Genomic DNA, 27,526 nt, shown 5'->3' on the forward strand with positions numbered 1-27,526 from the left:
TAGGGGGAAGGTAGTTATGGAAACATCTTACATTTGTTCAATAAGTTTATTCGTAGAAATCTTATCTCTATCCTATCTTATCTTATTCTTATCTTATCTTATCTTCATCTTTCTTATATGAACAAATAGGACGGTCTTACTCTGACTCAGGGAATATGAGGGGCGTCAGATTTGTTTTTCCAGAATATATGAAAGTTTCATTTTTCCTTTCATTACAATTAGCCCAGTTTAAAATCTACCAGTCAAAAATCACAGTTTGTGCAAAAACTCCGGGATCTCGGATTTAGGCTTTCAAAGTCGGTAACCAGGTACACACACAGACAGAATTTGTTTATAGAGCCTCTTGCTATTCTCGATCTCTGAACTTTAAACCATATACATTATAGATAGTTTTACACTGTTCCGTACGCTGTGCTATGAAAACAATTCTGGCCCACCGTTGCCAACCGCCGTAAGAATGACGAAAAACCGCCAAAAGCCACATTAAATTGTTATAGAGCCCCTGCCATATTCGAGTGCTCTGACTTTAAACCCATACATAAGAGTCGTTTACACTGTTTCTCCCGTTGTGTTTGCAAACCAACTTTGTGGTATGCCGTGACTGTTTGGGCTACACGAGGTTTACCTGACTGCTATTAAGTGTGGGGTTTATAACTTGAAGGTTTTAGAGGGGAAACCCCCCCCTTTGTAGGGTTTCCTTTTTTTTTTGGGAAAAAAAAAAAAAAAAAAAAAAAAAAAAAAAAAAAAACGACACGTGTAATGTATCGTAATGGGAGAGTTAGGTAGCTACGATATTACGTTGAATGCACCAATTGAGGTGTCTCATGTGAGAGATAATTAGTTATAAATAAATTTATCATATGCTCATATTTATCATAATTTATCACAAGCTCTGCTTATACGGGTGGGTATACCATTTATATGAAAAATGTATGTTCTGAGTTTTTTGTCGATCAAATATAAATGGAAACTTATTAAAAAAAAAAAATTATAGATAAAAAAAATAATCGTACCCTCTTTTCCGAGATAAAGTTATCAAGTCAACGTAGTGCTTAGGGCCAAACGTAAAAAGTCCACCTTGAGGCTTAAGTGTGGTGATCAAGGGTCCCTAAGACTAAGATGTATTAAGCTCCACGAATCTAGATTCTAGTTGGTGTCCAAATTGACGACATCAATCGCCTATTGTAGGGTAAAACCCCTTTATCCCTAAAAATCTCAGTACTCAAGTATGATTAACACATTTAAATAAATATCCTTCCACTTCTCATACCATGGTCTATTTCTGGGGTAAATGGACTTTTCAGTCTCATTCTGCATTCTGTTATTTTTAGCAGTATAAACGCTATATTCTATTCCTATACCATGGTCTTTTTCTGGGGTAAAATAATAATAATAATAGTGCTTATTTATACTGCTCGCATAGGACTGAAAAGTTCCTTTACTCCAGCAGTAGGCTACTACTATTATTGTGGTCAAATTCTCAAATTATATTGAGGATAAAATTCCATACCTCGGCTGGGATTGAACCCACGCCCTCCTGTTTACCAGGCGAGCGCCTTGACCACTACACCACCAATGTACCCACACTTTGCAAGTGAATAACTGTGCCAATAAGCCCTTGAGTAGAATAACTGTGCCAATAAGCCCTTGAAAAGGACTTTTCAGTCTCATTCTGGCTTTTCTGACAGCATAAACGCTAAAATTATTCTATTCTAATAGTCCTAATACCATGTTCTTATCTGTCTATGTTTGCAGGACTATCCAAAGCACGCCGTGGCCCATGTACAGAAATACCTTCTCAAAAATGAAGTCCCAGTCAATCTCTTTGAGGTAAGTAGAAATCTAAGACGGTCTACAAATAGGTTGGGTTTCACCCTCATGACTTGGGCGGAGATTTAAATGAGGTAAAGGTGTCCGCAAGTGGTTCAAAAGCACAGTTGACCCTTATAAATCTTGAATTATTTTTATGTCCGATCTTACCACAGAGGTTTCAGTTAATCCAGAGTTTGAGAAATACTGGCCTGTGTAAATCACATGGGTGACGTCAAGGAAAGCCCTTGACACTGTGTTAACTCTCTCAGTGGTAAGATCGGCCATTAGTGACTCCTTTTTGGATAAAAAAAATCTCCCATCAGTGAAATCATTAGATGAAATCAGCCAAACACCTCACAGTCGAGTCGGCACCAACAGAGGCAATAGAGCACAGAGCACACATTCACATATGGCAAACAGTGGCCAATACAGAACATATAATTATGATAATATGATATGATGTTAGTATGCGATACGTCTATTTTACTAATGTTAATAGCAGGGCCGTATTTAGGGAGGGGGTGAAGAAGCCGTATATAATGGAGCAGTTGCAATTGGGAAAATATTATTAGTAAAAGGTCGATTCCTACGTAAAAAGTTGTGAAAAATTCGAATCTGAGGTCAAAACTCCAAAAAAGTAACTTTAAAAGGTCGAAAATTCAATTTTTAGTGTATTGGGAATTTGTCTGTTACTTAGGAAACAAAATTTCCTACTATTTTCACCATTATTTAACATGTTTACTCTGTACCGGTCCGGAGTTAGAAGCGGTTAAATTTCAGCAAGATCTAATTTAGAAAAAAAAAAAAAACTTGAACTAATAACGTATTCACATCACAAACTCACCCGAAGAACACCTACTTGAGAAAAAAATACAACTTAGGACTGATGAGGGACATACTACGGGATGGGCATGCTACTACACAGACCACGTGAATCCAATGTAGCCAAATGGAGGGTGAAACCCCCATACGAAACCTATTTATACAGTGACGTTAGGACTGATGAGCGACATACTACGGGATGGGCATGCTACGACGCAGACCACGTGAGTCTAGGGTATCCAAATGGAGGGTAAAACCCCCGTCTCTAAAACCTTTAGGTTTCCCCATACAAATTGGCATGCTACGACACAGACCACACGAGTCTCGTGTAGCCAAATGGAGGGTAAAAACCGTAAAACCCCCGTCACTAAAAATCCTTGGTTTTTCCCCGTACGAAACCCATTTATACAGTGACGTTAAACTTCTACCAAACAAAAAAACCTCTTTCTTAAACACGAGCCAGCCTAGTTAGCTTGGTTCTTAGCGGGTCTGCCTTGTAAGTGCTAGACCGCGGGTTCGATTCCCGCGCGGGGCGGATTTTATCCTGAACGGATAATGTTCGTTCTCGGAACGGCTGGCTTTCTCCTATACTGTCTTCCTTCTCTCTTCGATTTCGGAACGATAAGACCTTGGCAGTTACAGTTCAAACCTCATACTCTAACAGTTTTTACTTTCTATTATTTTCTCTCCAGATTTGTGATAACTGCCCCCAGGCTAGAAACGAAATTATCGAGACTGATTGAAGAGAAAAATTGTAGCTTTTTTCCTCTTGTACAGCAGAGAGAGAGTAAAGGAGAGAGAAAAATTGCGAAAGAAAATGGGAAGGAGACAAACGGTGTGGGGGGGAAGGAGAGAAAAATTGAGGAAATGAGAGAAAGGAGAGAGAGAGGGAGGTAATAGTTGGAAATAATTGGGAAGGAATGGAATTGGGAAGGAGTGTAAAAGAGGGAGAAATTGGGAAGGGGTGTAATAAGAAGGGAGTGATGAATTGGGAGGGGGTGTAAAAGAGGGAGAAATTGGGAAGGGGTGTAATAAGAAGGGAGTGATGAATTGGGAGGGGGTGTAAAAGAGGGAGAAATTGGGAAGGGGTGTAATAAGAAGGGAGTGATGAATTGGGAGGGGGTGTAAAAGAGGGAGAAATTGGGAAGGGGTGTAATAAGAAGGGAGTGATGAATTGGGAGGGGGTGTAAAAGAGGGAGAAATTGGGAAGGGGTGTAATAAGAAGGGAGTGATGAATTGGGAGGGGGTGTAAAAGAGGGAGAAATTGGGAAGGGGTGTAATAAGAAGGGAGTGATGAATTGGGAGGGGGTGTAAAAGAGGGAGAAATTGGGAAGGGGTGTAATAAGAAGGGAGTGATGAATTGGGAGGGGGTGTAAAAGAGGGAGAAATTGGGAAGGGGTGTAATAAGAAGGGAGTGATGAATTGGGAGGGGGTGTAAAAGAGGGAGAAATTGGGAAGGGGTGTAATAATTGACGAGTATTGATATTGTAACACGACCTAATCGAGATAATTATACCAATAATAATTTAATGTTGATAATAACTCATGATAATAGTCTTTATAATAATAGTATTTATTATAATTTAATGTTGATCATAACAGTAATAGTTATGACAATAATTTAACATCGATAATAACCGTAGTAATAGTAATAATAATTATTTAATAGTGATAATACCTGTAATAATAGTAATAATTATTTAAATACCGATAATAACTTACAGTGATAGTCATCATACTAATTTTAACACCTAATGAGTGCCACCAGTGGCGTGTGGTGAGATTTTCAAAAGGGGGAAGATAAGAAAAGGAAGAAAAAGATTTTAGTATCTAATGACTTTTTTTTCAAACAAAATACTCAAGTGTATTTATGAACAAAATATTCATGAATAAAACTGATGATGCCAGCAATGGCGAAACATGTCTGTCTAAATAAACAATAAAAACCCCTCCCCAAACTGTGAAAAGTATAAGTTACTGGTGTTCTTCTTTTCAAGATGAATCTTTACAAAGTTACGTCAGAACCTAACAGCCATTACATAACAGGTGTAAGGTGTTTAAATTCATAATAGGATGCATACATTGTTCGAAATTATCCGCTGAGTTTTTGTTTGACACATGAGGTAATTGTTTCATTTGTTCTTTTCATTTCAGCCCTACATTCAAGAAATATTCAATCACCTTCGGAACGAACCGTTCAAGAAATGTGTTCTTCTTTTCAAGATGAATCTTTACAAAGTTACGTCAGAACCTAACAGCCATTACATAATAGGTGTAAGGTATTTAAATTCATAATAGGATGCATACATTGTTCGAAATTATCCGCTGATTTTTTGTTTGACATATGAGGTAATTGTTTCATTTGTTCTTTTCATTTCAGCCCTACATTCAAGAAATATTCAATCACCTTCGGAACGAACCGTTCAAGAAATTTCTAGAAAGGTAAGAATAACAACAACACTTTCTATTACCCTCGTAAGGGTCCGCAAAGATCTGGCCCGAAGGACCAAAAATTATCAATAACACAAGAGATCTGGCCCGAAGGACCAAAAATTATCAATAACACAAGGTATCTGGCCCAAAGGGCCAAAAATCCAGATTAAAGATCAATAGGTACCACAAGAAGCTTAGGAATTGCTTTATCAGACGAACCGTTCAATTGTTAGAGCCTGTTCACACTTGTCGTGAGTTTTATCCGTTTTTTTTCCGAATGGCCTGTAGGCAATCTGGCCCGAAGGACCAAATTTCCAGATCAAAGATCAATAGGTACCACAAGAAGCTTAGGAAGTGCTTTATCAGACGAACCGTTCAATTGTTAGAGCCTGTTCACACTTGTCGTGAGTTTTATCCGTTTTTTTTCCGAATGGCCTGTAGGCAATGTAATTTAAATGAGAGTGTTCCCACTACACACGACACGATTTTTTCCCGAACGACAAGTGTGAACGGGCTTTTATGGTGAAACAGACGAACAGACACACGGACACCGAAGCGAATACAATAGCCCGTCCACTATACCTTTTGTCATTACTATTTCGTAATAATAAAGGAAGGACGGGCTAAAAACTAAAAGGAAAAATCGTCAATTCGTAAACAAACATCACGAACCACGAACACCTCCTGACCTGAACTGACATTCGATGAATGCCACCAGCGACCAAATGAATTCTGAAAGCGTTGCATATTGCATAACTCTTTAACAGAACGGCGTTAATAGAAATCACTCAAGTTAGCATGGTCATTAACTCATTACTTCTTCTTCAGTATTGGCAACGTTACAGCCAAGAAGTATTTTTTTTTTAAGAGGTTTGACAGAGGGAACTGTAACCGCTATGGTCTTATCGTCCCGAAATCGAAGAGAGAAGGAAGACAGGATAGGAGTGATGAATTGGGAGGGGGTGTAAAAGAAGGAGAAATTGGGAGGGGATTTAAGAAAAAGGGAGGAGAAGGGATTTAGGGAGGGATGGAAGAGGATGTAATAAGTGATGAATTGGGAAGGGGTGTAAAAGAGGGAGAAATTGGGAGGGGATTTAAGAAAAAGGGAGGAGAAGGGATTTAGGGAGGGAAGAAAGAGGATGTAATAAGTGATGAATTGGGAAAGGGGTGTAAGTAAAAGAGGGAGAAATTGGGAGGGGATGTAATAGAGGTAGAAATTGGGAGGGGACGTACGAAGGAGGGAGGGGATTTAATACGGACTTAGAGATGGGAAGGAAATGGGGAAAGAATGAGAGGAAGAAGAGAGACTGAGAGATAAAATACTTTATTTGAACGGAAATGAACGTTAGCCCAATAACGCCCGAACCAAACTTTGCTCGAGATGTATTTTTTCCCTCAAATTGAGTGAAAAAAGGTTTTTTTTCTAATTTTATTATATTTGTTTATTTAATTCGTGATGTAACCTAATAAAGATTTTGATAATAATAATATTTTACAGAGGCCCCTTGCTAAGGAATTAGCAAAGGTTGAGCGCGAAGGGCATCCACTCGTAAAATTTTGTAGCCAAAACCAAATGTCAGCCCAAAAGCGATCACTCTAGGGCTGATAGAGGGCTGACGAAAAACGCTGACCCCGTCTAAACACGGGAAAAGGTGAAGAAAAAGAAGAAGAGAGGTCTTTGAGGTCTTATTTCAGAAATAAGATATACATACCTACTGTTTGTTTACACTTTACACCACATAACGTACCGCTAGACTCTAATGGGTTAAATTCAGTAGCGTGCATTTTAAGAGAGAGAGCATATCTCTCTTCCTGTCGTAGTTATGTCTCTCTTCCTCCTCCCTCTCTCTTCACTCTTCCTCCTTCCTTCCCCCTCCCCTCTCTTCCTCCTTCCTCCCCCTCCCCTTTTCTCTGTTTCTAGTAGCAAACTACATCATATTTTGTAGTAAAACTATAAATAAGTCATAAATAAATAAAAAATAGAAATAAAAATGGCTACATGCATAGGAAATAAATAAAAACATTAAATACACACTTACATCTCACTATCGGAAAAAAAAAAAAAAAAAAAACCAACACTCGTATTTAAAAATTTGAGGCCGATCCGATAATCAGGGCCGGAGCTATGGCATATTTAGAATTAAATATTTCCATGTTATATCTCTGATAGGGGAAGCACCAAAAACAATGACAGCATTTTGAAAGGTGATTTGAGTTTTAAATAGGTTAATTTCAAGATTCAGCTCTGAATAAAAACCCTTTGATTGCAATATTTTTAACCCTTTCTGTTCCTTGTCTCCATTTCAGAGATCTAAAGCCTGCCAACATTCTGTTAGATGAGCATGGACATGTGAGGATATCAGATCTCGGTCTAGCCTGTGATTTCTCCAAGAAGAAACCTCACGCCTCCGTGGGTAAGTCATAAATATTGTTGGCCATCGCATAACTTGGCCTGGAAAAAAAAAAAAATCAGCTGTTGACGATGAATCATTGGCGATTATTGGTTAGGTTTATATTTAGGCTTGCCAAACGTCCCGAATTGGCCGGGACAGTCCCGAATTGGCCGGGACGTATTCTATTCTATTCTAACAAGTTATATTCTATTCTATTCCTAGGTACTCACGGGTACATGGCCCCGGAGGTTCTGTTTTAGCTAAATCTCCTTCAAGGATAAACTAGTCACTTTTATTGAAAGTCACAACTTTGGGTCTTTTGGTTCACTAGGAAGCAGTTCGCTAGGTATGAAAACTGCATTAAATTTATATTTTTACAATCTATTTTATCACTCTATTCCACTGTATTACAGAGTCAGACTGCATCCTGCACGGTTACATCAAGAAGCTAGGAGGTCCATTTGTATCCGCGTGGCAGACCCGGTATGCTAAACTGTTCCCCAACCGGCTGGAGTTACATCCAGAGTCAGGACAGTCCAAACCAGAACTCATCTTTATGGACCAGATAGAAGAGGTAAGGAGCTCTTTTGCCTGTGTCGTAACATATCAGCCTCAGAGATGTTGCGATCAAACCACAATTGCCAGGCCTACTATTTGTATTAAGTTATCTTGTACTACAAAATGTATACCATTGATGTCAATAAAATTTACAAAAGCCAGCCTAGTTATGTAGCTTGGAGGGTAGCCTGTCTGCCTTATAAGCGCTAGGCCGCGGGTTCCATTCCCGCCCGATACAGATTTTATTCTGAACGGATATTGTTCGTTCTCGGAACGGCTGGCTTTCTCCTATCCTGTCTTCCTTCTCTCTTCGATTTCGGGAGGATAAAACCTTAGCAGTTCCCTCTATCGAACCTCTTAACAAAAAGCTAGCCCAGTTCTCTGAGAAAATTCTAGTCAATCTTCTTTTTGTTTTTAATTCTTAGCAGTTCCCTCTGTCGAACTTCTAAAAAAAAAAATCCCTTCCAATAAAATGATCATTATCTTGTTGCTGCTCTATTAAACTGTTAGTATAATGGAACAACTTGTTCTAAGTTGACAGTCTAAATATAGCTCTATTTATACTTATTATTTGGTTCCAGGTATCTCAAGATCTGATCACGGTGAAAGGGGAGCAATGTGTTCAATTGAAACTCACCCGAGATACGAGAATTGTGCTCACCAATCCGGTAAGTCAAATTAAAGGCCCTTTCCCACATGTCGTGAGTTTCATCCGATCCCCCCCCCCGAATGTCCTGTAGGCAATGTAATTTAAATGAGTGTTTCCACTTCACACGACACGACTTTTTTCCGAACGATACAAAATGTCCTTGTAGGCAATGTTATTTAAATGAGTTTTCCCAGTACACACGACACGATTTTTTTCTGAACGACGCAAAATGTCCTTTTACTCAATGTAATTTAAATGAGAGTGTTCACACTACAGACGACACGATTTTTCTTCTTCTTCTTCTTCTTCTTCTTCTTCTTCTTCTTCTTCTTCTTCTTTTTAGAAGTGAGAACGGGTTTTAACAGTATTTGCATTTTAATGTTATTGGTAGCTTTTAATCTAGTCACATGAAGCCCTCACTAATTGCATCCTTCCATTTGTTCCCCTCAGGACGAGATTGGTCTCAAGGAGTGGTCGCTGTCTCTCAGATCTGCACACAAGTGTTCCCAGGAGCTACTTGGCTCCATGGCGCGGAAGGCCGGCAAAATCTACGGCACCACGGACCGAGAGAAGAATTCCATTCTGGGCACGAGGACGGCCAATGGGAACTGAGATGCCGGAACTGCGGCAAATAGCAACTGAGAGGCCGCCAATTAACGGCGACCAACTGCGGTAGACGCCGGCAATTAATGTCCAAGTGCGGCAAATAACAGCTAAGCAAATAATAGTGGCCAACTGAGACGACTTCAATTAATAGTGAACAATTGCGGCAAATAACAACTGAGACGCCGGCAAAAAATAGTGCCCAACTGCGGTCGACGCCGACAAATAATAGCAAGTGCAGCAATGGTCTGAGTAATTCTTGTCGCTCATTGGTGGAAAATTTAAGCACTCAAAGTGCCTCCTGCTTCCATTGGCTGTTCACTATAAATAAACACATCATAACATACTAGGTCAGGAAGGAAACATAAAGATCAAAATAGTCATAAGCCAGCCTAGTTAGCTAAGAGGTGAGTGCACCTTCCTTGTAAGCGCTAGTTCGCGGGTTCGATTCCCGCCCGGAGCGAACTTTATCCTAAACAGATAAGGTTCGTTCTCGGAATGGCTGGCTTTCTCCTATCCTGTCCTCTCTTCGATTTAGGGACGACAAAACCTCCGTTGTTACAGTTCTCTGAGAAAATTCGGGTTAAATCTTTTGTTTTTTCCTTACTGTCTCAAGTTTTAGTGAACCGACAGTGCCCAAAGATCTTGTTTTCGTTTTGAATTCTTCCTCTTCCTCTTTCCTTTTTCTCGTATTTATTTTATTTACTTATTTGTTTGCATTTAATAAGTTTATTTGCATTTTATTCATTTACCATCCCATTTTTTGCCTTAGAATTTCGTTTAACGCGGTATCTGCTATTCTGGTCCCATCCTGCATTTTTGATTCAATTGTGATATAATATGGTTTTTGTTTTGAATTTGGATATTTTAAAATCTTGCCCTTCCCTTTAAAGAAAAATGTCCCCAAAATAAAGTATTTTTTTTCAATGGCAGTATTCTCACACAATGAGCTCTTCCACCTAACAGGGAGTAAGATATTCGATTAATAATACCTAGTGCTTATTTATACTGGACTGAGAAGTCCCTTTACTCCAGCAGTAGACTGCTTCTAATATTGTGGTCAAATTCTCAAACTATACTGAGGATTAAATTCCATATCTTGGCTGGGATTGAATCAACGCCCTCCTCTTTACCAAGCGAGCGCCTTGACCACTACACCACCGAGGTAGGATTAATCCAATTTACGTCCCTGTAATACCTTATTACGAATGTTTTCCTCAGTTAAATTCCCTTTGGGGATTCCTCTCTTAGCTGAATTCCTTTTGAGCTTTTTATTTATTTGTTTTCTCTTTCGTTTCGTATACCTAATTAGTCTCATTCTGGCAGTATAAGCAGGGTATATTCTATTCTATTCTTTTCCATCCCCTTCAATTATTCTAAATGTTTTCTGTTCCCGATTGAATTCCCGCACTCCTGCACCAGTTAGAATTAGAACACTAAAGTTAAGCACCTGCGAGCGTGGTATGTTCTTGTAGGGTGACGTCTGAGGTCGTAGTATTTCCCATCTCCGTGCCCGAATGGTTAGCTCTCTTGGCTTGTACACCGGAGTTTTCCGGTTTAGTTCCCGGCAGACTCGAAGTTTTTTCGACTTTGCTTGGTATTCAGTTAATAATAGTGCTTGTTTATACTGCTCGCATAGGACTGAAAAGTCCCTTTACTCCAGCAGTAGGCTACTACTATTATTGTGGTCAAATTCTCAAATTATATTGAGGATAAAATTCCATACCTCGGCTGGGATTGAACCCACGCCCTCCTGTTTAACAAGCGAGCGTCTTGACCACTACACCACCGAGGTAGGTTGTAGACCGAACACCGAAAGTAGACCCACTTAAAGGAAGATCGGAACCTACCTACCAGTAATACTGTGTTAAGGTAGTAACACACTACTTTCACTTCACGTGAGCTCATGGGGAGTCAGAAAGATGTAGTTCAAAGTTTTCCCATAATATTGTAGGTAATTTCAAATCGGAATCATCTATTCGGTTGGGAATCATTTTGAGGAATAGCTCTCTGGTTCAAAGTATTCACTTACAGAAACCCCAGCAAAGTGACAGCTAGAACGCTTCAGGCCCCTGGACTAAATAGACGTACCTAGTGAGCCTTTGGCTCCTGGACTAAAATGGAACCCCTTCTCCCAATGTGAAATTTTAAAATAAATATACGCTGTAAATATATTTTCTCTGTACATAAACTGTTTTTTTTTTTTTTTTTTTTTTTTTTTTTTTTTTTTTTTTTTTTTTTTACAAATTGCGCCTTGACCACTACACCACCGAGGTAGGATTAATCCAATTTACGTCCCTGTAATACCTTATTACGAATGTTTTCCTCAGCTAAATTCCCTTTGGGGATTCCTCTCTTAGCTGAATTCCTTTTGAGCTTTTTATTTATTTGTTTTCTCTTTCGTTTCGTATACCTAATTAAGACAATCCTTCTAAACAAAATGTTATAAAGTACGTATAGGATAAATATTGATACAATTATTATAAATATAAATAAATAAGTGTAAGTTTAGGATTTTAATATGTGGGTAGTTGTGAGATATTGAAATTCTGACCGTGGTGAAGACTTGTGAATTGATAGGCCAGCCTATTTCGCTTGGAAGGTAGCGCCGGTCTTGTACGCTCTAGATCGCGGGATCGATTCCCGCCCGGGGCGAATTTTATCCTAGATTCGCGACAAAAACAGCCCTAAAAAACGCTGGAAAAATTCACCAAAACAGATGAGGTTCATTCCCGAAACGGCTGGTTTTTTCCTATCATGTTCTCCTTCTATCTTTGATTTCGAGACGATAAGACCTCCGCTGTCACATTTCCCTCTATCAAACCTCTTCGAAAAAGTTCTTGAAAGAATTCAGGAAAAAATGTGCTCTTGTCAAATTGTACTGTACTTATGTAGATTCCTCGATGAATTTTATGACTTGACTTGGATTCGAACTACCAATCTCTAGATCAGGTTGGTCGGAAATCTCATATGTACCTACCTCATGTATTCTGTGTCAGCTAAGTTGGCAAAAAAAAGACAACCTAATATGGTAATGGTTTCAAATTTTGCGAATTTTAGAAGGAAAAAGTAATGGTGTAGATTTTTTCGAATATTATTTTGTTTATTTATGATATTAGGGTCTGTAAATCCCTATAGACCAGTGGCCTGTTCCAAGAACGGTGAATTACGTTTTATTTTCTGCGCGTGGAGTTAAAGTTTGGAAAGTGCAGAGTCTTTCTTGGAATAGGGCCCATATGAGCGAAGTCTTGTATAAATGTGCATTCATTTATAGCTAGTTTTTGTAACCAAAATTAGCGTCCCGTTAACTGAACTCTTTAACATTATTTGACGAAAACTCGTTTCTGCACATGCGCACAAACGAGTTTTCGTCAAATAACCGTAAAGAGTTTAACTAACGGGACGCCAATTTTAGTTGCAAAAACTGTCTTATTTTTATTATTTAATTTACCCTATTTTATACTGTCGGCGAAGACTAAAAAGTCCCATTTTTTGCCAATAGGTAGTTTAATTTTAATTTTATTTCTAAGATCTTGTTGAAATCTATTTTTAATTTCTGTATTATTTATCTAGTCAAATTTAAACGAAGGAATCTACACCTAACTCCTTTTCGGCTCTCGCAGACTTTTCAGTATTTAATTAACTCGTTTTAATGTAGGTAACAGGACTATTGACAAATTAGCATGTGAATAGTCAATCCTGTGTGATTTTTAACGCTGAACCGAATGGTGCAACTTCTAACATTATTGGACTTACAGTTGAAAAGTTACGGGTTCGATACTCTCCGTAACTTTTCAACTATAAGACGAATAGTGCTAGAAGTTGCACCATTCGATTCGGCATGAAAAATCACATAAGATAGAATGTTCACATGCGAATTTATCAATAATTTATGATATTTAATTAAATTTATTGACAAAGGAAAGAATCGAACCTGTAACTCCTGAACTGTCAGTCAGATATAGCTATAAGTTAAACCATCAGATTCCTCGTGAAAAAAGTAAAAATACATAGGATTGACTATTTGCATGGGGTAGTGTTATTTCAACTAATTGGTGATTGGGACCGGGGGTGGTTGAAATGATCGAGGTTGAAATGATTACTTTCTATGATCTTTTCCTCTGATAAGATAGAGGATATACTTGGAAAGATGGAAAAAAAACAATGGATTTTGGAGTTGAAATAATAGAGAGTTGAATTAATGGAAATTGAAATAATCGAAGTTTTTGGTACGTTTTTCGGTCTCCTCTGAACTTTTTTTTTTTTCAAGAGGTTTGACAGAGGGAACTGTAACTGCTATGGTCTTATCGTCCCGAAATCGAAGAGAGAAGGAAGCCAGAGAAAAAAAAAAACAATGGATTTTGGAGTTGAAATAATAGAGAGTTGAATTAATGGAAATTGAAATAATCGAAGTTTTTGGTACGTTTTTCTGTCTCCTCTGAACTTTTTTTTTCAAGAGGTTTGACAGAGGGAACTGTAACTACTATGGTCTTATCGTCCCGAAATCGAAGAGAGAAGGAAGCCAGGATAGGAGAAAGCCAGCCGTTCCGAGAACGAACATTATCCCATCAGGATAAAATCCGCCCCGGGCGGGAATCGAACCCGCGGCCTAGCGCTTACAAGGTAGACGCACTACCAACTAAGCTAACTAGGCTGGCCACTACCAGAGTAAAAGCCTACCTACTCGTCACATTAAAAAACAAGCTGGGCCCGTCCCTCCGGGAATTATTTAGGCCGTAGTTTATTCGATCAGTACCTATGTACCTACCTAATTTGTTTAATATTCAGTTTATTATTATTCTTGATTTGATTTTTTGATTTTACTTTCATGTAATGATTTAAAATCAAGACTAGAGCCCGTTCTCCCTTTATTCCCAATATAAGGTTCAAGTCACCCATCCATTTATTGGCCTTGCTCGGCGTAGCTTAACATAGATAACGCTAAAACCGGTCTTAAATGATCGACTAAAGTGTTATCTAAAACTTTCTCGCTTTGAGTTCATAGGTCATCGCGACAAATTTCGAGATCAGAGCTCATTTGTGAGAGAAAATGTGAAAAAAATCCCCCAAAAACCAGGTTTGGATAAGTCCTTCTATGGGAACAGACAGACAGACAGACGACACCGAAGCGAATACAATAGCCCGTTTCTTATACCTTTTTATTACTATCGTAATAATAAAGGAAGGACGGGCTAAAAAGGTAACAGTATAACACTCATTTCCGTATTCTCCCCCTCCCCCTAAAAGGTCAACAAAAACTAAAACTACTTTGTACTTAATACATTACAGGAAGCATTACACATACATACACACGTACAGACCATGGGCTAAAAATCACTTTTTTGGAATCAGGGGATCCCAAAACGGATATTTCCACCTATACTGAATGATGTTTGAATATTTTTTTTTTTCCCCTTGCTAAATTGTTATTTATATTTATACATAAAACATCAATAAAATAAAGGCTATTTTATTTTATTTATACAGGGTGTTCAATATAAAAGTGCCCCATAGGAAATTAACCCGTAAAGTTTTTTACCCCCATAAACGTCCCCAATAAACTTTTCGGGTCCACTAAGCATAACACTCTTATGTAGCTTTAGATTGTCCGACTTACAGTTAAGGAGTTACGGGTTCGCGACCCGGCAACAGGGTGTTCAATATAAAAGTGCCCCATAGGAAATTAACCCGTAAAGTTTTTTTACCCCCATAAAAGTCCCCAATACACTTTTCGGGTCCACTAAGCATAACACTCTTATGTAGCTTTAGATTGTCCGACTTACAGTTAAGGAGTTACGGGTTCGCGACCCGGCAAATTTAATAAAAATCACCGTTTTGGAAAAGGCCGTCAATAGATTCTCTTAAAGATATTTGAGCTGTCCAAAAGTCTTTCCTATGTGATTTTCATGCCAAATCGATTGGTTCTACTTTGAACACTATCCGACTTATGGTTAAGGAGTTACAGTATTGATTCTTCCCTTTGTTAGTAACGTAATAAAAAGTCATTCCCATGTGATTTTCACGCCAAATCGATTGGTTCTACTTTGAACACTATCCGACTTATGGTTAAGGAGTTACAGTATTGATTCTTCCCTTTGTTAGTAACGTAATTAATTTTCATAAATCATTGAAACATTCGCATGTGAATAGTCTAGGTATCTTATGTGATAAAATTGAGAATTTGACCACTGAATCGAATGGTGCAACTTGGACCTGGCCTAGGTACACTGCACAACAACCAACTTTTCTCTGTTTTATTTTTTAATTTTTATTATTAATATTTTTTCATCTGTTGCACTGTCTCATCCACCCCTGTTTCTTCTTCTGTTTCAGCAGTACATGAGTGGCGCCTCCTCCTCGTCCAGTCTGGCGCCCACCTCCCCATTATTATTAACAGATAAAAATTAACCTAGGACCATTTCAGTGAGATGTTTTTTGATCTTGGTTTGAAGATTCCAAACTTCGGACTAAGGGGAAAATCGAAGGCAGTAGGAATTGGGACTCTTTGGGGCTTCTATTTCTGGGCTGTCTGCGATATGCATGTATCTCTTAACGGGTTTTAACCTTCCTTACAAGACCTTCCAGTAAATCCAGTAAATCAAATATAGAAGAAACAGCCCCACATTTTGTGCTTTTACAAATTTCGGTACGTATAACACAAAACTTTGCCAACTCTTAAACCAATTTCAAAACACCCAACACAAGACAGGAAACGGTCGGAAAAACTCAAACTAAATTAACTTTAAATAATATCACAGAACAAAAATTATAAGATAATAATGAATACAGACTAAAAATTTGACTGAACTGTTCAGAAAACAAATGACCAGAGACTGACCTTCAGACAAAAAGGAGAAGAAGGGATCTTCTCCTTCTTCATGTATTTTATTCAACTCGTATTTAACATTGCACCGAGTCAAAATAAGCGGGTCCCACCCGGCGCGGATTTTATCCTAAACAGATAATGTTCGTTCTCACAACGGCTGGCTTTCTCCTATCTTGTCTTCCTTCTCTATTAGATTTCGGGACGATAAGACCTTAACAGTTACAGTTCCCGCTATTGGATGGGAAGAGCAGTTTTCTGAGCAGTTCAGTGTTTATTGTACATTTTTAAGTTAATTTCTGTTACCATGATGTTTTGTTGTTTTTTTTATTTAAGTTGTAAATAGACATTTTATTTTTTGTTACATAGAAAAAAGATTTTGTCATGACGCAAATTCATGTTTAAAAGGAAAAGAGGAAGCGCCTAATTGATGGGAAAAGGTATTTTTACCTTGAGAAATAACTTGAAAGGATTTTTTTTTCTTTTTTTCTTCCTAGATTAGGTCCTAGGTACCTATTTGACTTTTTACCTCGTCCTGTTAGTTGAAAAAAGCTCATTATTTATGCATGAATCTCTTAACGGGTTTTAACCTTCCTTACAAGACCTTCCAGTAAATCAAATATAGAAGAAACAGCCCCATATTTTGTGCTTTTACAAATTTCGGTACGTAGGTATAACACAAAACTTTGCCAACTCTTAAACCAATTTCAAAACACTCAACACAAGACGGGAAACGGTCGGAAAAACTCAAACTAAATTAACTTTAAATAATATCACAGAACAAAAATTATAAGATAATAATGAATACAGACTAAAAGTCTCCGAAATTTAGATTAGTCCGAAATGTTTATGTAAAGAAAGTTGTTTACGGGATGGGCATGCTACGACACAGACCACACGAGTCTAATGTAGCAGTTGTTTCATTGCTACGAAAACAAAAACGGCGATTAAGCACCCAATAAAAAGGGGGAAAAACAAGAAACAAGTCTAGTTAGTTTGGAGGGTAGCGCGTCTGTCTTGTAAGCACTAGGTCTCGGGTTCAATTCCCACCCGAGGTGAACTTCATCATAAACAGATAAGGTTCGTTCTCAGAATGGCTTGCCCTTCCCTCGTCGATGTTGGGACGATAAGGCCTCATTTGTTATAGTTCCCTCTGTCAAACCTCTTCAAAGATTGAGTTTTTTTTTAATTACTATTTCAAACTCTTTTATCATTTCTTTTTCTTCTTCTTCTTCTTCTTCTTCTTCTTTTCATCTCCCTTCTGTATTCTTGTTCTTAATTTATAATTTATTTCCTCTCTCTATTGCAGCCCCTACCAGCAAGCCATCGACTTCAAGTTACCCACACTTCACACGAGGACACCCTGTATTGTGGCGGGACGGGAATATGAGTCACCCTGTTTTTTTAGATTGAATACGCCACCTGCCTTGGTGGCATAGTGGTCAAGACGCTCGCCTGGTAAACAGAAGGACGCGGGTTCAATCCCAGTCAGGCATGGAATTTTAACCTCATTTATTTGAGAATTTAACTACATAATATGAGAACTCTAAGGGTTAGGTGGTAGAGAATGCCTCGGGCGTTAACCTCGCCTAGTTTTCCTTGCCATTCTCTGCCATCAAAGGCCTAAAAAGACAATGATTTGACATATAAAAAGCTTTTTTATATATATCGTTAACATTCCCTTTAAATCACATGTAGATTCGTATAAGCCTAACCCATCCTTTGGGGCAGTTACCCGTACACCTAAGTCTCAACCTCAGAGTAAGCCTTTTGTGTATGGAGCTAAAGAACATGTAATAAATTACAAAAAAGTAGATAATGTTCGGGAAATAACTGTGCTTTGTATTCGGCGTGGCTCTATTTGGTGCATGAACTCTTCTTGAGGCTTAAGGCTCAGTGGGATTGTTGCAGGAACACAGACGCGTGTGCCACATCAATGCTGAACAGAAGCGGAGGTGCAACATTAAGAACGGATTTGACACGCTGCATCTGTTGATACCGCATCTGAGTCACAACCCAAATACCAAGGTGAGTCTCCAGTTACCCCGTGTTACTCTATATAGTTTTTTTTCTACCTTAAATATAGCCATTTTGAGTCTGGCTGGGGGACTTTAAACAGGGAGTATACCAGCCCAAAATTTCCCTCGCTAAAGAAATAGCCAAGGTTTTTTTTTTTTTTTTTTTTTTTTTTTTTTTTAAGGGGTTTGACAGAGGGAACTAAGGTCTTGTACCGAAATCGAAGAGAGCCGTTCCGAGAACGAACATTATTCGTTCAGGATAAAATGCTGGCTATTTTAAGGACTCAGCCTCTCTAGGACATTACTCGAATAGAAGAGTTGAAATCCCGGCAAAAAAGGCGAGGTGGCGTAAAGGGCCAGAATTGAATTTGGCCCCTTACATGGGAAATCTTACATATTCTTGACAGTTCATTACAACGGTCAATACATTAATTAGACTTACTTTATCATGGACACTCGTTGCTATGTCGAAAGCCCAGAAGAGGTTAGGTAGCCGCAGTGTACTATTACTGTCTATACGTTATCCAGATGGATATGGCAGCAATGAGTCATCAACCCAAAATGAAAGAACCAATCAGAATGCGAGAATTCCTTGCATTTATTATTATCTTTTTTTGTTGTAGTAAAATAGTATTTAAAAGCCGATACTCAAAGAGGTTCTTACACCATTACATCGAGTATTTAGAAATCCCACCAGAGTGCAGCATATATATCGTCTTCACTTCATAGGTAACTACGAAACCATATCACATCACCAAGTCATGTGGCTTGCCTGTAAAGGTCTCCGTTTCCCAATCCAAGGGTCTCAGGTTCAATCCCCAGCGTCCAACTGATGAGACCAAATAAGGACGAAACACGTGTCTTAGCCTGCTTATTGATTTGGTCTGGTTTCGTTGTATAACTCATGTAGTGATTTAATAAAGGGTAAATGTTTTTTTTTAAAAAAAAAAAAAAAAAAAAAAAAAAAAAACATAAGTACATTCATGGAATACATACATAAGTATGTATTGTAAATACATACATAAGTATGTATTGTATTCCGTGCTAAATGGGGGCAAACTATGTATAATAAAACTGTTTGCATTTGGGAAAACATTATGAATGTTCGATTACTACGTAAAATGTCGGGTCGTTCGTTCTAACGAAAAAGTTCAAAGAGTTGTGACGTCAGACTATAAGAAATGTGCAGAAACGCATGCGCACAAGCACATTACACAAGTAAAAAAAACTTTCAATAACTATTTTTTCCCCATTTTTTTTATGAACGTAGATTTAATTAACTTAGCTTTAATGTTAATCTCATCAACTTTTTTGGCAGGTACCTAGTTATACAGGAACCTCTGACATCATTAAATCATTACAATATGCAATGAAAATACCTAACATGAATGAAATAAATCACAAGCTGGGTTTAAGTATTTCACTAGAATAATATGTATTCTTTATTATTTATTTTTTTTATTGATTGGTCTGAACAAGTAGAATTTTATCTAGGATTTCAAAGTTATTTTCCAGCATCCCTGTACCAAAAATCATTTCATTGTTACAAGCACCGTACTGATTAGGTATGTTCACATAATGCACAAACATAATATGCGACTACAACAGAAGAAAAGGAGGTACGAGTTGAAGGGCTAATAATCTTTAATAAAATTGATATTAAAGTGAATTGAATTCCATTTTATTTTTTAACACCTGCATAGGTAAATGAAAGAATTTTTGGTACAGGAGGAGAAAAGAACAATAACTTTGGACAACATTATTTGAGAGAAAAACATTGGAGGAAAAGTCAGGAGTGGGTCGAATTTTCAATAGATAAATTCTAGTTTTTTACTTTCTTTTAAGAGTTCAAGGGGGACTTGGAAAAATAATAATAAAATAAAAGTTGTTAATTCAGAGTCCATATTAAAATTCAAATCCTGACTTTTCCTCTCGATACAAAATAACAAAAAAAGATAGCAGTTTTTTTTCGTACGTAATTTTATATAAATTAAGAATAGGTCTAATTATTACAATAATTAAAATAAAGAACATCCGTAATAGTACACAGTACACATGGGGAAAAAAATAATTCTTCATTTGTTCTTAGAACGGACTGAGTATGCACTGTATGCTGTACATAGATAGGTTGATAGGTATTTGACTGAACTGTTCAGAAAACAAATGACCAGAGACTGACCTTCAGACAAAAAGGAGAAGAAGGGATCTTCTCCTTCTTGATAGCAGTTTTTTTTCGTACGTAATTTTATATAAATTAAGAATAGGTCTAATTATTACAATAATTAAAATAAAGAACATCCTCCGTGTAATCTTAACGAGTAATAATATTAATAGTAGTAGTATAGTGATCTAGGACATATGGGGTTGAAATTTTCCTAGGGGGAGATACCGAGCATCAAAGGCGTAAAATTTGCAGCTGCAAGAGAAGGAAATAGTTTAGAAACAATGAGAGATTGAAAGAAAAATATTTAGTAAAAGAGCCAGGGAGGGAGGGAAAAAGAGAGAGGGAGAGGGAGAGGGAGAGGGAGAGAGAGAGAGAGAGAGAGAGAGAGAGAGAGAGAGAGAGAGAGAGAGAGAGAAGAGGGAGAGAGAGAGAGATAAGAATTAATTCCTCTAATTCTAATTAATAATTCAGATTTAGACAAAAAGGATAGGTAAATTAAGGAAAAAATGTGAAACAAAAGAGTTGAGAAAAATGAGGAAAGAAGTAGTAGTCAAATGAGGAAAACAAGGGAGAAAGAAAAAACGGAAAAATCATATCCTAGCCTGATATTTTAAAATTAAATTAAACTAGTTGCATTGATTATTTTATATCTATTTTTTATAATGAAGAATTAGCATTAATGAATTATTATTAACAGATAAAAATTAACCTAGGACCATTTCAGTGAGATGTTTTTTGATCTTGGTTTGAAGATTCCAAACTTCGGACTAAGGGGAAAATCGAAGGCAGTAGGAATTGGGACTCTTTGGGGCTTCTATTTCTGGGCTGTCTGCGATATGCATGTATCTCTTAACGGGTTTTAACCTTCCTTACAAGACCTTCCAGTAAATCAAATATAGAAGAAACAGATGAACAAAATCTTCTTGTAAAAAATATAGCCGGAATTACCTATTCGAACAAAACAAAGGGAATTATTCCTATGGAAATTTTTACTTTAATAATTTTCCAATACCTTTGAGTAAAATATCTAAATTTTGGTAATTGGAGGGAGATTAAAGAGACCAATCAATCTGGGAACACTCAAGCCGCAAACACAAACCACACAGAAAAACACTCAAACACGAGAAGCGATGCAACACTCAAACTAAGAATGAGATCTTTTTTTTTTTTCTCCTAAAGCTCATTATGCCCTCCCTAACCAAAACGTGGCTCAATGGTGCTAATGTAAAGTGTATTATGTGTATGAATGGTGACGAAAATTGTCAAGCTTCGGTTTCATTGTGTAAAGTGGGTGACTATGAAATAGGTACAAATGTTGTTCCTATTTCCTGATCACACCCACAAAATTGGTACAAATACAAAGGGGAAAAGGTGCAAATTATAGGTCATTGAATATGAAATATAAATTACTGGGAAATCGCCAGTTTGTTTTCTATTTTTTTATTTGTCAGCGTTACCAAATAAGCAAGTGAATAGTTGATCCCATGTGATTTTTCACGCGGAATCGAAAGGTGAAACTTTTAGAACTGTCCGACTTAATGTAATAGAAAGTCGTGTGATGTTCACACCAGATTTTTTTATTTGTCATGATCTCTATTATGTGACATATTATTATAAAACAAGATATTATTAAAAGAAAATAAATATACATCTTCATGTTTATTTGTCATGATCTCTATTATGTGACATATTATTATAAAACAAGATATTATTAAAAGAAAATAAATATACATCTTCATGTAAGAGAGAAAACAGGTGTTGTTATTTAATTTTCAACTAAATTGACAACGCATTGGATAACCAGTATAACCACAAAGTTTGTAGGCGGTATTATGGTAGTTTTCTTCTTCTTCTACAACTTTTCACACTCAAGTGGGGTCGGCTTTTTTCGCCAGCCCCTTCCAGTCAGCCCTGTTGTGCACTTCATCCCCCGTTAGGTTCTTTATGCAGTTTTTCCACCTCTTCTTCGGTCTACCGGTCTACCCCTTCCCCCATTTCCATCTACTATCATCCTTTCAACTAGAGATGTGTGTAAAGATTCATTGAGCTAAAAAGAACTACTCTTTTCAGTGAACTAGATCCTCAAGAGTAGTTCTTTCAAAACTTGTAACTCGCTCTTTAGTTCCCTATACAATAAACAATAACCAGCTGTATGCTGTACGAGACCGAGAGTTTTCTGTCTTTTTCTTTCTACATTTGAGTGAGAGAGATGGCGTAACTCTGAATCTGAATCTGAATCAGAGCCATGCATCAAGAGATTCAAGAGCTGTAGGAGCTGGGAGCTGTATGAGTCTCAATCTGGGAGTTACTCTGTCTTTCTCTTTTCGTATTTGAGTTATAATTGGAGTGAGAGAGAAGGTAAAAAATTTCTTCAACCGAGAGCGGGAGAGGGGAATCAGCTCGCCTAGCGACCAGTGCCCTAAATCACCAAATTATGGAAAAGTATTTTACAAGTTAGTGTAATAGCCAATGGAAAAGCAGAATTTTGAATTTGGACGAATCATATCGAAATATGGAATTGTAAATACTTTTCCATACTTTGGTGATTTAGGGCACAGGGAGAAGCATTTCACGGCTCACCGGCTGACCGGCTCAGCGGGCTCAGCTCAGTTCGCTCAAAAATTCAAAAGCTGAAGGTCTTAGGTCTGGTCCTCTGTTGTATTTGATGAAAAAAATGCTTTGCGTAATTATTTGCGCGATTTTTTATTGTTGAGATGTTCGCTTTTGCTTGAATGTTCCTTATAATTAATTAGATGTACCTACATATATATACCTACCCAATTCGAAAAGTAAAAATTAAAATAGAGTAGAAAAGAAAATGAAATGATTTTACAAAAAATATATTTTTATGTACTTTTTAGAATAGCCGGTTCGAGTATTTTTTTACATTCTGAAAAAAGTCGAAATTTTCGTCAAAAATGGCAAATCAAAAATGGATTGAGTATTTTTTTACATTCTGAAAAAAGTCGAAATTTTCGTCAAAAATGGCAAATCAAAAATGGATTTTCAGATTGTAAAAAGAAAAAAAATCGTCAAAAAAAAATTTCACGAAAAAACACTCGTACCGGGCCTAAGGCAGGTGAAAAACAGAAGAGAAAAAGATCTTTAAAGAATTTAAAATCTTTTCTTTCTAGTGGCCATAGTTTCGGAACCGCTGTGGAACATAAGGGGCTTAAAGCGCAAAGTTTACGGTCTATTTCAGCAGCACAGTCGATATTGACACTAAATTTTGTGGTTTAAGCACCATATGTTTTCAAGCGGTTCCGAAACTATGGCCATTTTGGACTCATAGTTTGGACACCGCTTTAAAACCTAAGGGGCGTAAAGCCCAAATTTTACGTTCTATGTCGATTGTGACACTAAATTTTGCTGTTTAAGCCCCATATGTTTTGAAGTGGTTCCGAAACTATGGCCACTTCTGACTCATATTTTGGAAACCGCTTGAAAACATATGAAGCGTAAAGGCCAAATTTACGGTCAATTTCAGCAGCATAGTCGATATTGACACAAAATTTTGCGGTTTAAGACCCATATGTTTTGAAGTGGTTCCGAAACTATGGCCACTTTTGACTCATATTTTGGAAACCGCTTGAAAACATATGAAGCGTAAAGGCCAAATTTACGGTCGATTTCAGCAGCATAGTCGATATTGACACAAAATTTTGCGGTTTAAGCCCCATATGTTCCGAAGCGGTTCCAAAACTATGGCCACTTCCAGCAGCACAATAGAAGTTTGCACTAAACTTTGTGGTTTTAAGCCCCATATGTTCCGAAGCGGTTCCGAAACTATGGCCACTTCAGACTTTTATGGTTCGGCAGCGATTCCTAAAATGTGGTCACAGAGTTGATTTCAGAACTTACCTTTTTTTTCTTCTTTTTTTTTAGTACTGCTTGTTGCATTGAATTTCTAAATAACAGGCGTTGCTTTAGACCCAGCGCGCAGCGATTCGACTTTTTGAGCACTAGTTAACTCGTTTTAATGTAGGTAACAGGACTATTGACAAATTAGCATGTGAATAGTCAATCCTATGTGATTTTTAACGCTGAACCGAAAGGTGCAACTTATAACAAATTTGGACTTACAGTTGAAAAGTTACGGGTTCGATACTCTCCGTAACTTTTCAACTATAAGACGGATAGTGCTAGAAGTTGCACCATTCGATTCTGCATGAAAAATCACATGAGATAGAATGTTCACATGCGAATTTATCAATAATTTATGATATTTAATTAAATTTATTGACAAAGGAAAGAATCGAACCTGTAACTCCTGAACTGTCAGTCAGATATAGCTATAAGTTAAACTATCAGATTCCTCGTGAAAAAAGTAAAAATACATAGGATTGACTATTTGCATGGGGTAGTGTTATTTCAACTGATTGGTGATTGGGACCGGGGGTGGTTGAAATGATCGAGGTTGAAATGATTACTTTCTATGATCTTTTCCTCTGATAAGATAGAGGATATACTTGGAAAGATAGAAAAAAAAAAACAATGGATTTTGGAGTTGAAATAATAGAGAGTTGAATTAATGGAAATTGAAATAATCGAAGTTTTTGGGTGTGCGAAGTCCAGTATGTAGGACTGTTTGCACCCTGTTTGCTGGGGGTGGGTTTTAATTTATCAGGGACGCATATTTGTCTAGTCTGAGGGTCGTCACAAAGGATCTAGTTCTGTGGACAGGGGCGGAGAGTCCTTGGTTTCAGGATCAGGGGCGGTCGGAGGAATGAATGTACAGCAAGTCCCCGGGCTGGACAGTTCAGACATGTGAAGAATTTCTGTCGACAAACAAATTAACTTGGATTAAATCTTTTTAAAATATCTTTTGTTTCCGTCCGTACACCTTCAATGTCCTGTGTAAATCAAATGGGTGGCGTCAAAGAAAACCCTTGACACTGTGTTAACTATCAGTGGTAAGATCAGCAATAATGGAAAGTACTGTATCTCCTATTGCTCATTTGATGATCAAAAATTTGTATTTCAACGGGATACTTTCTGATGTTCTCATGTTGACCCAGCACCTAAATGGAACATCGTGTTAGTTTGACCTATCTACCTATCAGATGTTCGAAATTGACCCTATTTTAGGTAGCTGATGCTGGTAGCTGGTGCTGAGGTAAAGGGACTTTGAGTTTTTAGTCCTATTCGAGCAGGCCAAACAAGATATTTTCTACTCTATAGTATGTCTAAACTACAATTGACCGAAATCGATTGATATCGACCAGAATTCATGTAAGGCAGATGTACCAAGCCAGTAAAAAAGTTGCAAAAAAAATCGAGAAAATTTGTTTCCGCCCGGGATCGAACCGGGGACCTTCTGCGTGTTAGGCAGACGTGATAACCGCTACACCACGGAAACTTGATATCTGGATGTGTAGAGAATAGCGTATACCTATGGTGGTCTTGAATTGATAAGACGGTCGATAAGTCCAAAGATCATTCGTAAAGAGGTTTTTTTTAAGAGGTTTGACAGAGGGAACTGTAACTGCTATGGTCTTATCGTCCCGACTCCCGAAATCGAAGAGAGAAGGAAGACAGGATAGGAGAAAGCCAGCCGTTCCGAGAAAGAACATTATCCCATCAGGATAAAATCCGCCTCTCTGGACTATTTTCCTCTTCGGCCGGGCTGTTTGCTGGTTTACATTACATTGAAATGGGGGGTCTTTTCTGACAAAATTCCTATGTGCGAAGTCCAGTATGTAGGACTATTGCACCCTGTTTGCTGGGGGTGGGTTTTAATTTATCAGGGGCGCATATTTGTCTAGTCTGAGGGTCGTCACAAAGGATCTAGTTCTGTAGACAGGGGCGGAGAGTCCTTGGTTTCAGGATCAGGGGCGGTCGGAGGGATGAATGTACAGCAAGTCCCCGGGCTGGACAATTCAGACATGTGAAGAATTTCTGTCGACAAACAAATTAACTTGGATTAAATCTTTTTAAAATATCTTTTGTTTCCGTCCGTACACCTTCTATCAATCGTGTTAGTTTGACCTATCTACCTATCAGATGTTCGAAATTGACCCTATTTTAGGTAGCTGATGCTGAGGTAAAGGGACTTTGAATTTTTAGTCCTATTTGAGCAGGCCAAACAAGATATTTTCTACTCTATAGTATGTCTAAACTACATTTGACCGAAATCGATTGATATCGACCAGAATTCATGTAAGGCAGATGTACCAAGCCAGTAAAAAAGTTGCAAAAAAGTCGAGAAAAATTGTTTCCGCCCGGGATCGAACCGGGGACCTTCTGCGTGTTAGGCAGACGTGATAACCGCTACACCACGGAAACTTGATATCTGACTGTGTAAAGAATAGCGTATACCTATGCTGGTCTTGAATTGGTAAGACGGTCGATAAGTCTAAGATCATTCGTAAAGAGGTTTTTTTTAAGAGGTTTGACAGAGGGAACTGTAACTGCTAAGGTCCTATCGTCCCGAAATCGAAGAGAGAAGGAAGACAGGATAGGAGAAAGCCAGCCGTTCCGAGAACGAACTTTATCCCATCAGGATAAAATCCGCCCCGGGCGGGAATCGAACCCGCGGCCTAGTTGTATTCTAATTCTTTCTGATTTAGTATTCACCTATCACAGTTTGAGTTTGAAGGTCAATACTTCACAACCCCCTCACCCCACATAACTAGGTGTACATAGCGTTTTAAATGAGGATTAATATGGAACTTGTTTAAAAACTGGCCAAGTAGGTACCTACCTATGTAAAATGTAATACATTATACCCATATCGTAATGTAAACAAAACGATGACATTTACCTGCTATTCAACCTGTACAAGCCAGTGGCGTAAGCACGTTGCATGCATCAGTTCCCACTGGATCACTGATGTTAAGCAACGCTGCGTGTGGTTGGTATTCAGCTGGGTGACCATATGGTTTTTTTTTCTAAGCCTTATATTGTTTTCTTCAGGAGATATGTATGTACTTGATTGGCTCTCTAGGTATGTAGTTGGTTTTATTTTTAATGGAATTTTTTACAGATATCTCCCAAAAAAAAAAAATAAAAATAAAAAATAAAATAAAAAAATAGAAAGTAATAAAAAAAGTTCTAACGTCAACATACCTATTCTTCTATTTATTTTCTTTATCTATCTCTTAATCTTATCTTATCCTTCCCCCTTTTTACTATCCAATGTTTTGTTGGGTGGAAGAGCTCACTGTGTGAGAATCCTGTTATAAAACCTTTAAAAAACCTACCTGGGTACCTGCTTCTTTTTTTTTTTTTTTTTTTTTTTTTTTTCCCCGC

The 27,526-nt window shown here is 37.7% G+C and overlaps 1 protein-coding gene, 3 long non-coding RNA genes and 2 other non-coding genes across 6 annotated transcripts in view; 3 read left to right on the forward strand and 3 right to left on the reverse strand.

The window, feature by feature from the left end:
- Positions 1-4,840, forward strand: part of LOC103505361 — an 8,350-nt gene extending 3,510 nt beyond the window's left edge. The window contains exons 2-3 of the long non-coding RNA XR_541174.2: positions 1,756-1,830; positions 4,789-4,840. This is a non-coding gene — a long non-coding RNA (uncharacterized LOC103505361). The remainder of the gene's footprint in view (positions 1-1,755; positions 1,831-4,788) is intronic.
- Positions 4,841-7,808: 2,968 nt separating this feature from the next.
- LOC103505365 (G protein-coupled receptor kinase 1-like) lies at positions 7,809-10,539 on the forward strand. The gene is made up of 4 exons (XM_008469693.2): positions 7,809-7,817; positions 7,876-8,034; positions 8,600-8,686; positions 9,118-10,539. The coding sequence occupies exons 1-4, from the start codon at positions 7,809-7,811 to the stop codon at positions 9,277-9,279; spliced, it is 417 nt and encodes a 138-aa protein (XP_008467915.1). The 3' UTR covers positions 9,280-10,539.
- Positions 10,540-15,678: 5,139 nt separating this feature from the next.
- LOC113465834 lies at positions 15,679-16,905 on the reverse strand. The gene is made up of 2 exons (XR_003390424.1): positions 16,698-16,905; positions 15,679-15,848 (listed from the first exon to the last, which is right to left on the reverse strand). It is a non-coding gene; the product is annotated as an uncharacterized LOC113465834 (long non-coding RNA).
- Positions 16,906-19,408: 2,503 nt separating this feature from the next.
- LOC113465835 lies at positions 19,409-20,634 on the forward strand. The gene is made up of 2 exons (XR_003390425.1): positions 19,409-20,111; positions 20,376-20,634. It is a non-coding gene; the product is annotated as an uncharacterized LOC113465835 (long non-coding RNA).
- Positions 20,635-25,561: 4,927 nt separating this feature from the next.
- Positions 25,562-25,634, reverse strand: Trnav-aac. The gene has a single exon. It is a non-coding gene; the product is annotated as a tRNA-Val (tRNA).
- Positions 25,635-26,487: 853 nt separating this feature from the next.
- On the reverse strand, positions 26,488-26,560 carry Trnav-aac. Its single transcript has one exon. It is a non-coding gene; the product is annotated as a tRNA-Val (tRNA).
- Between the last annotated feature and the right edge of the window lie 966 nt (positions 26,561-27,526).

The sequence above is a fragment of the Diaphorina citri genome, unplaced genomic scaffold (genome assembly GCF_000475195.1).
Source record: "Diaphorina citri unplaced genomic scaffold, Diaci psyllid genome assembly version 1.1 scaffold168, whole genome shotgun sequence".
Lineage (NCBI taxonomy): Eukaryota > Metazoa > Arthropoda > Insecta > Hemiptera > Psyllidae > Diaphorina > Diaphorina citri.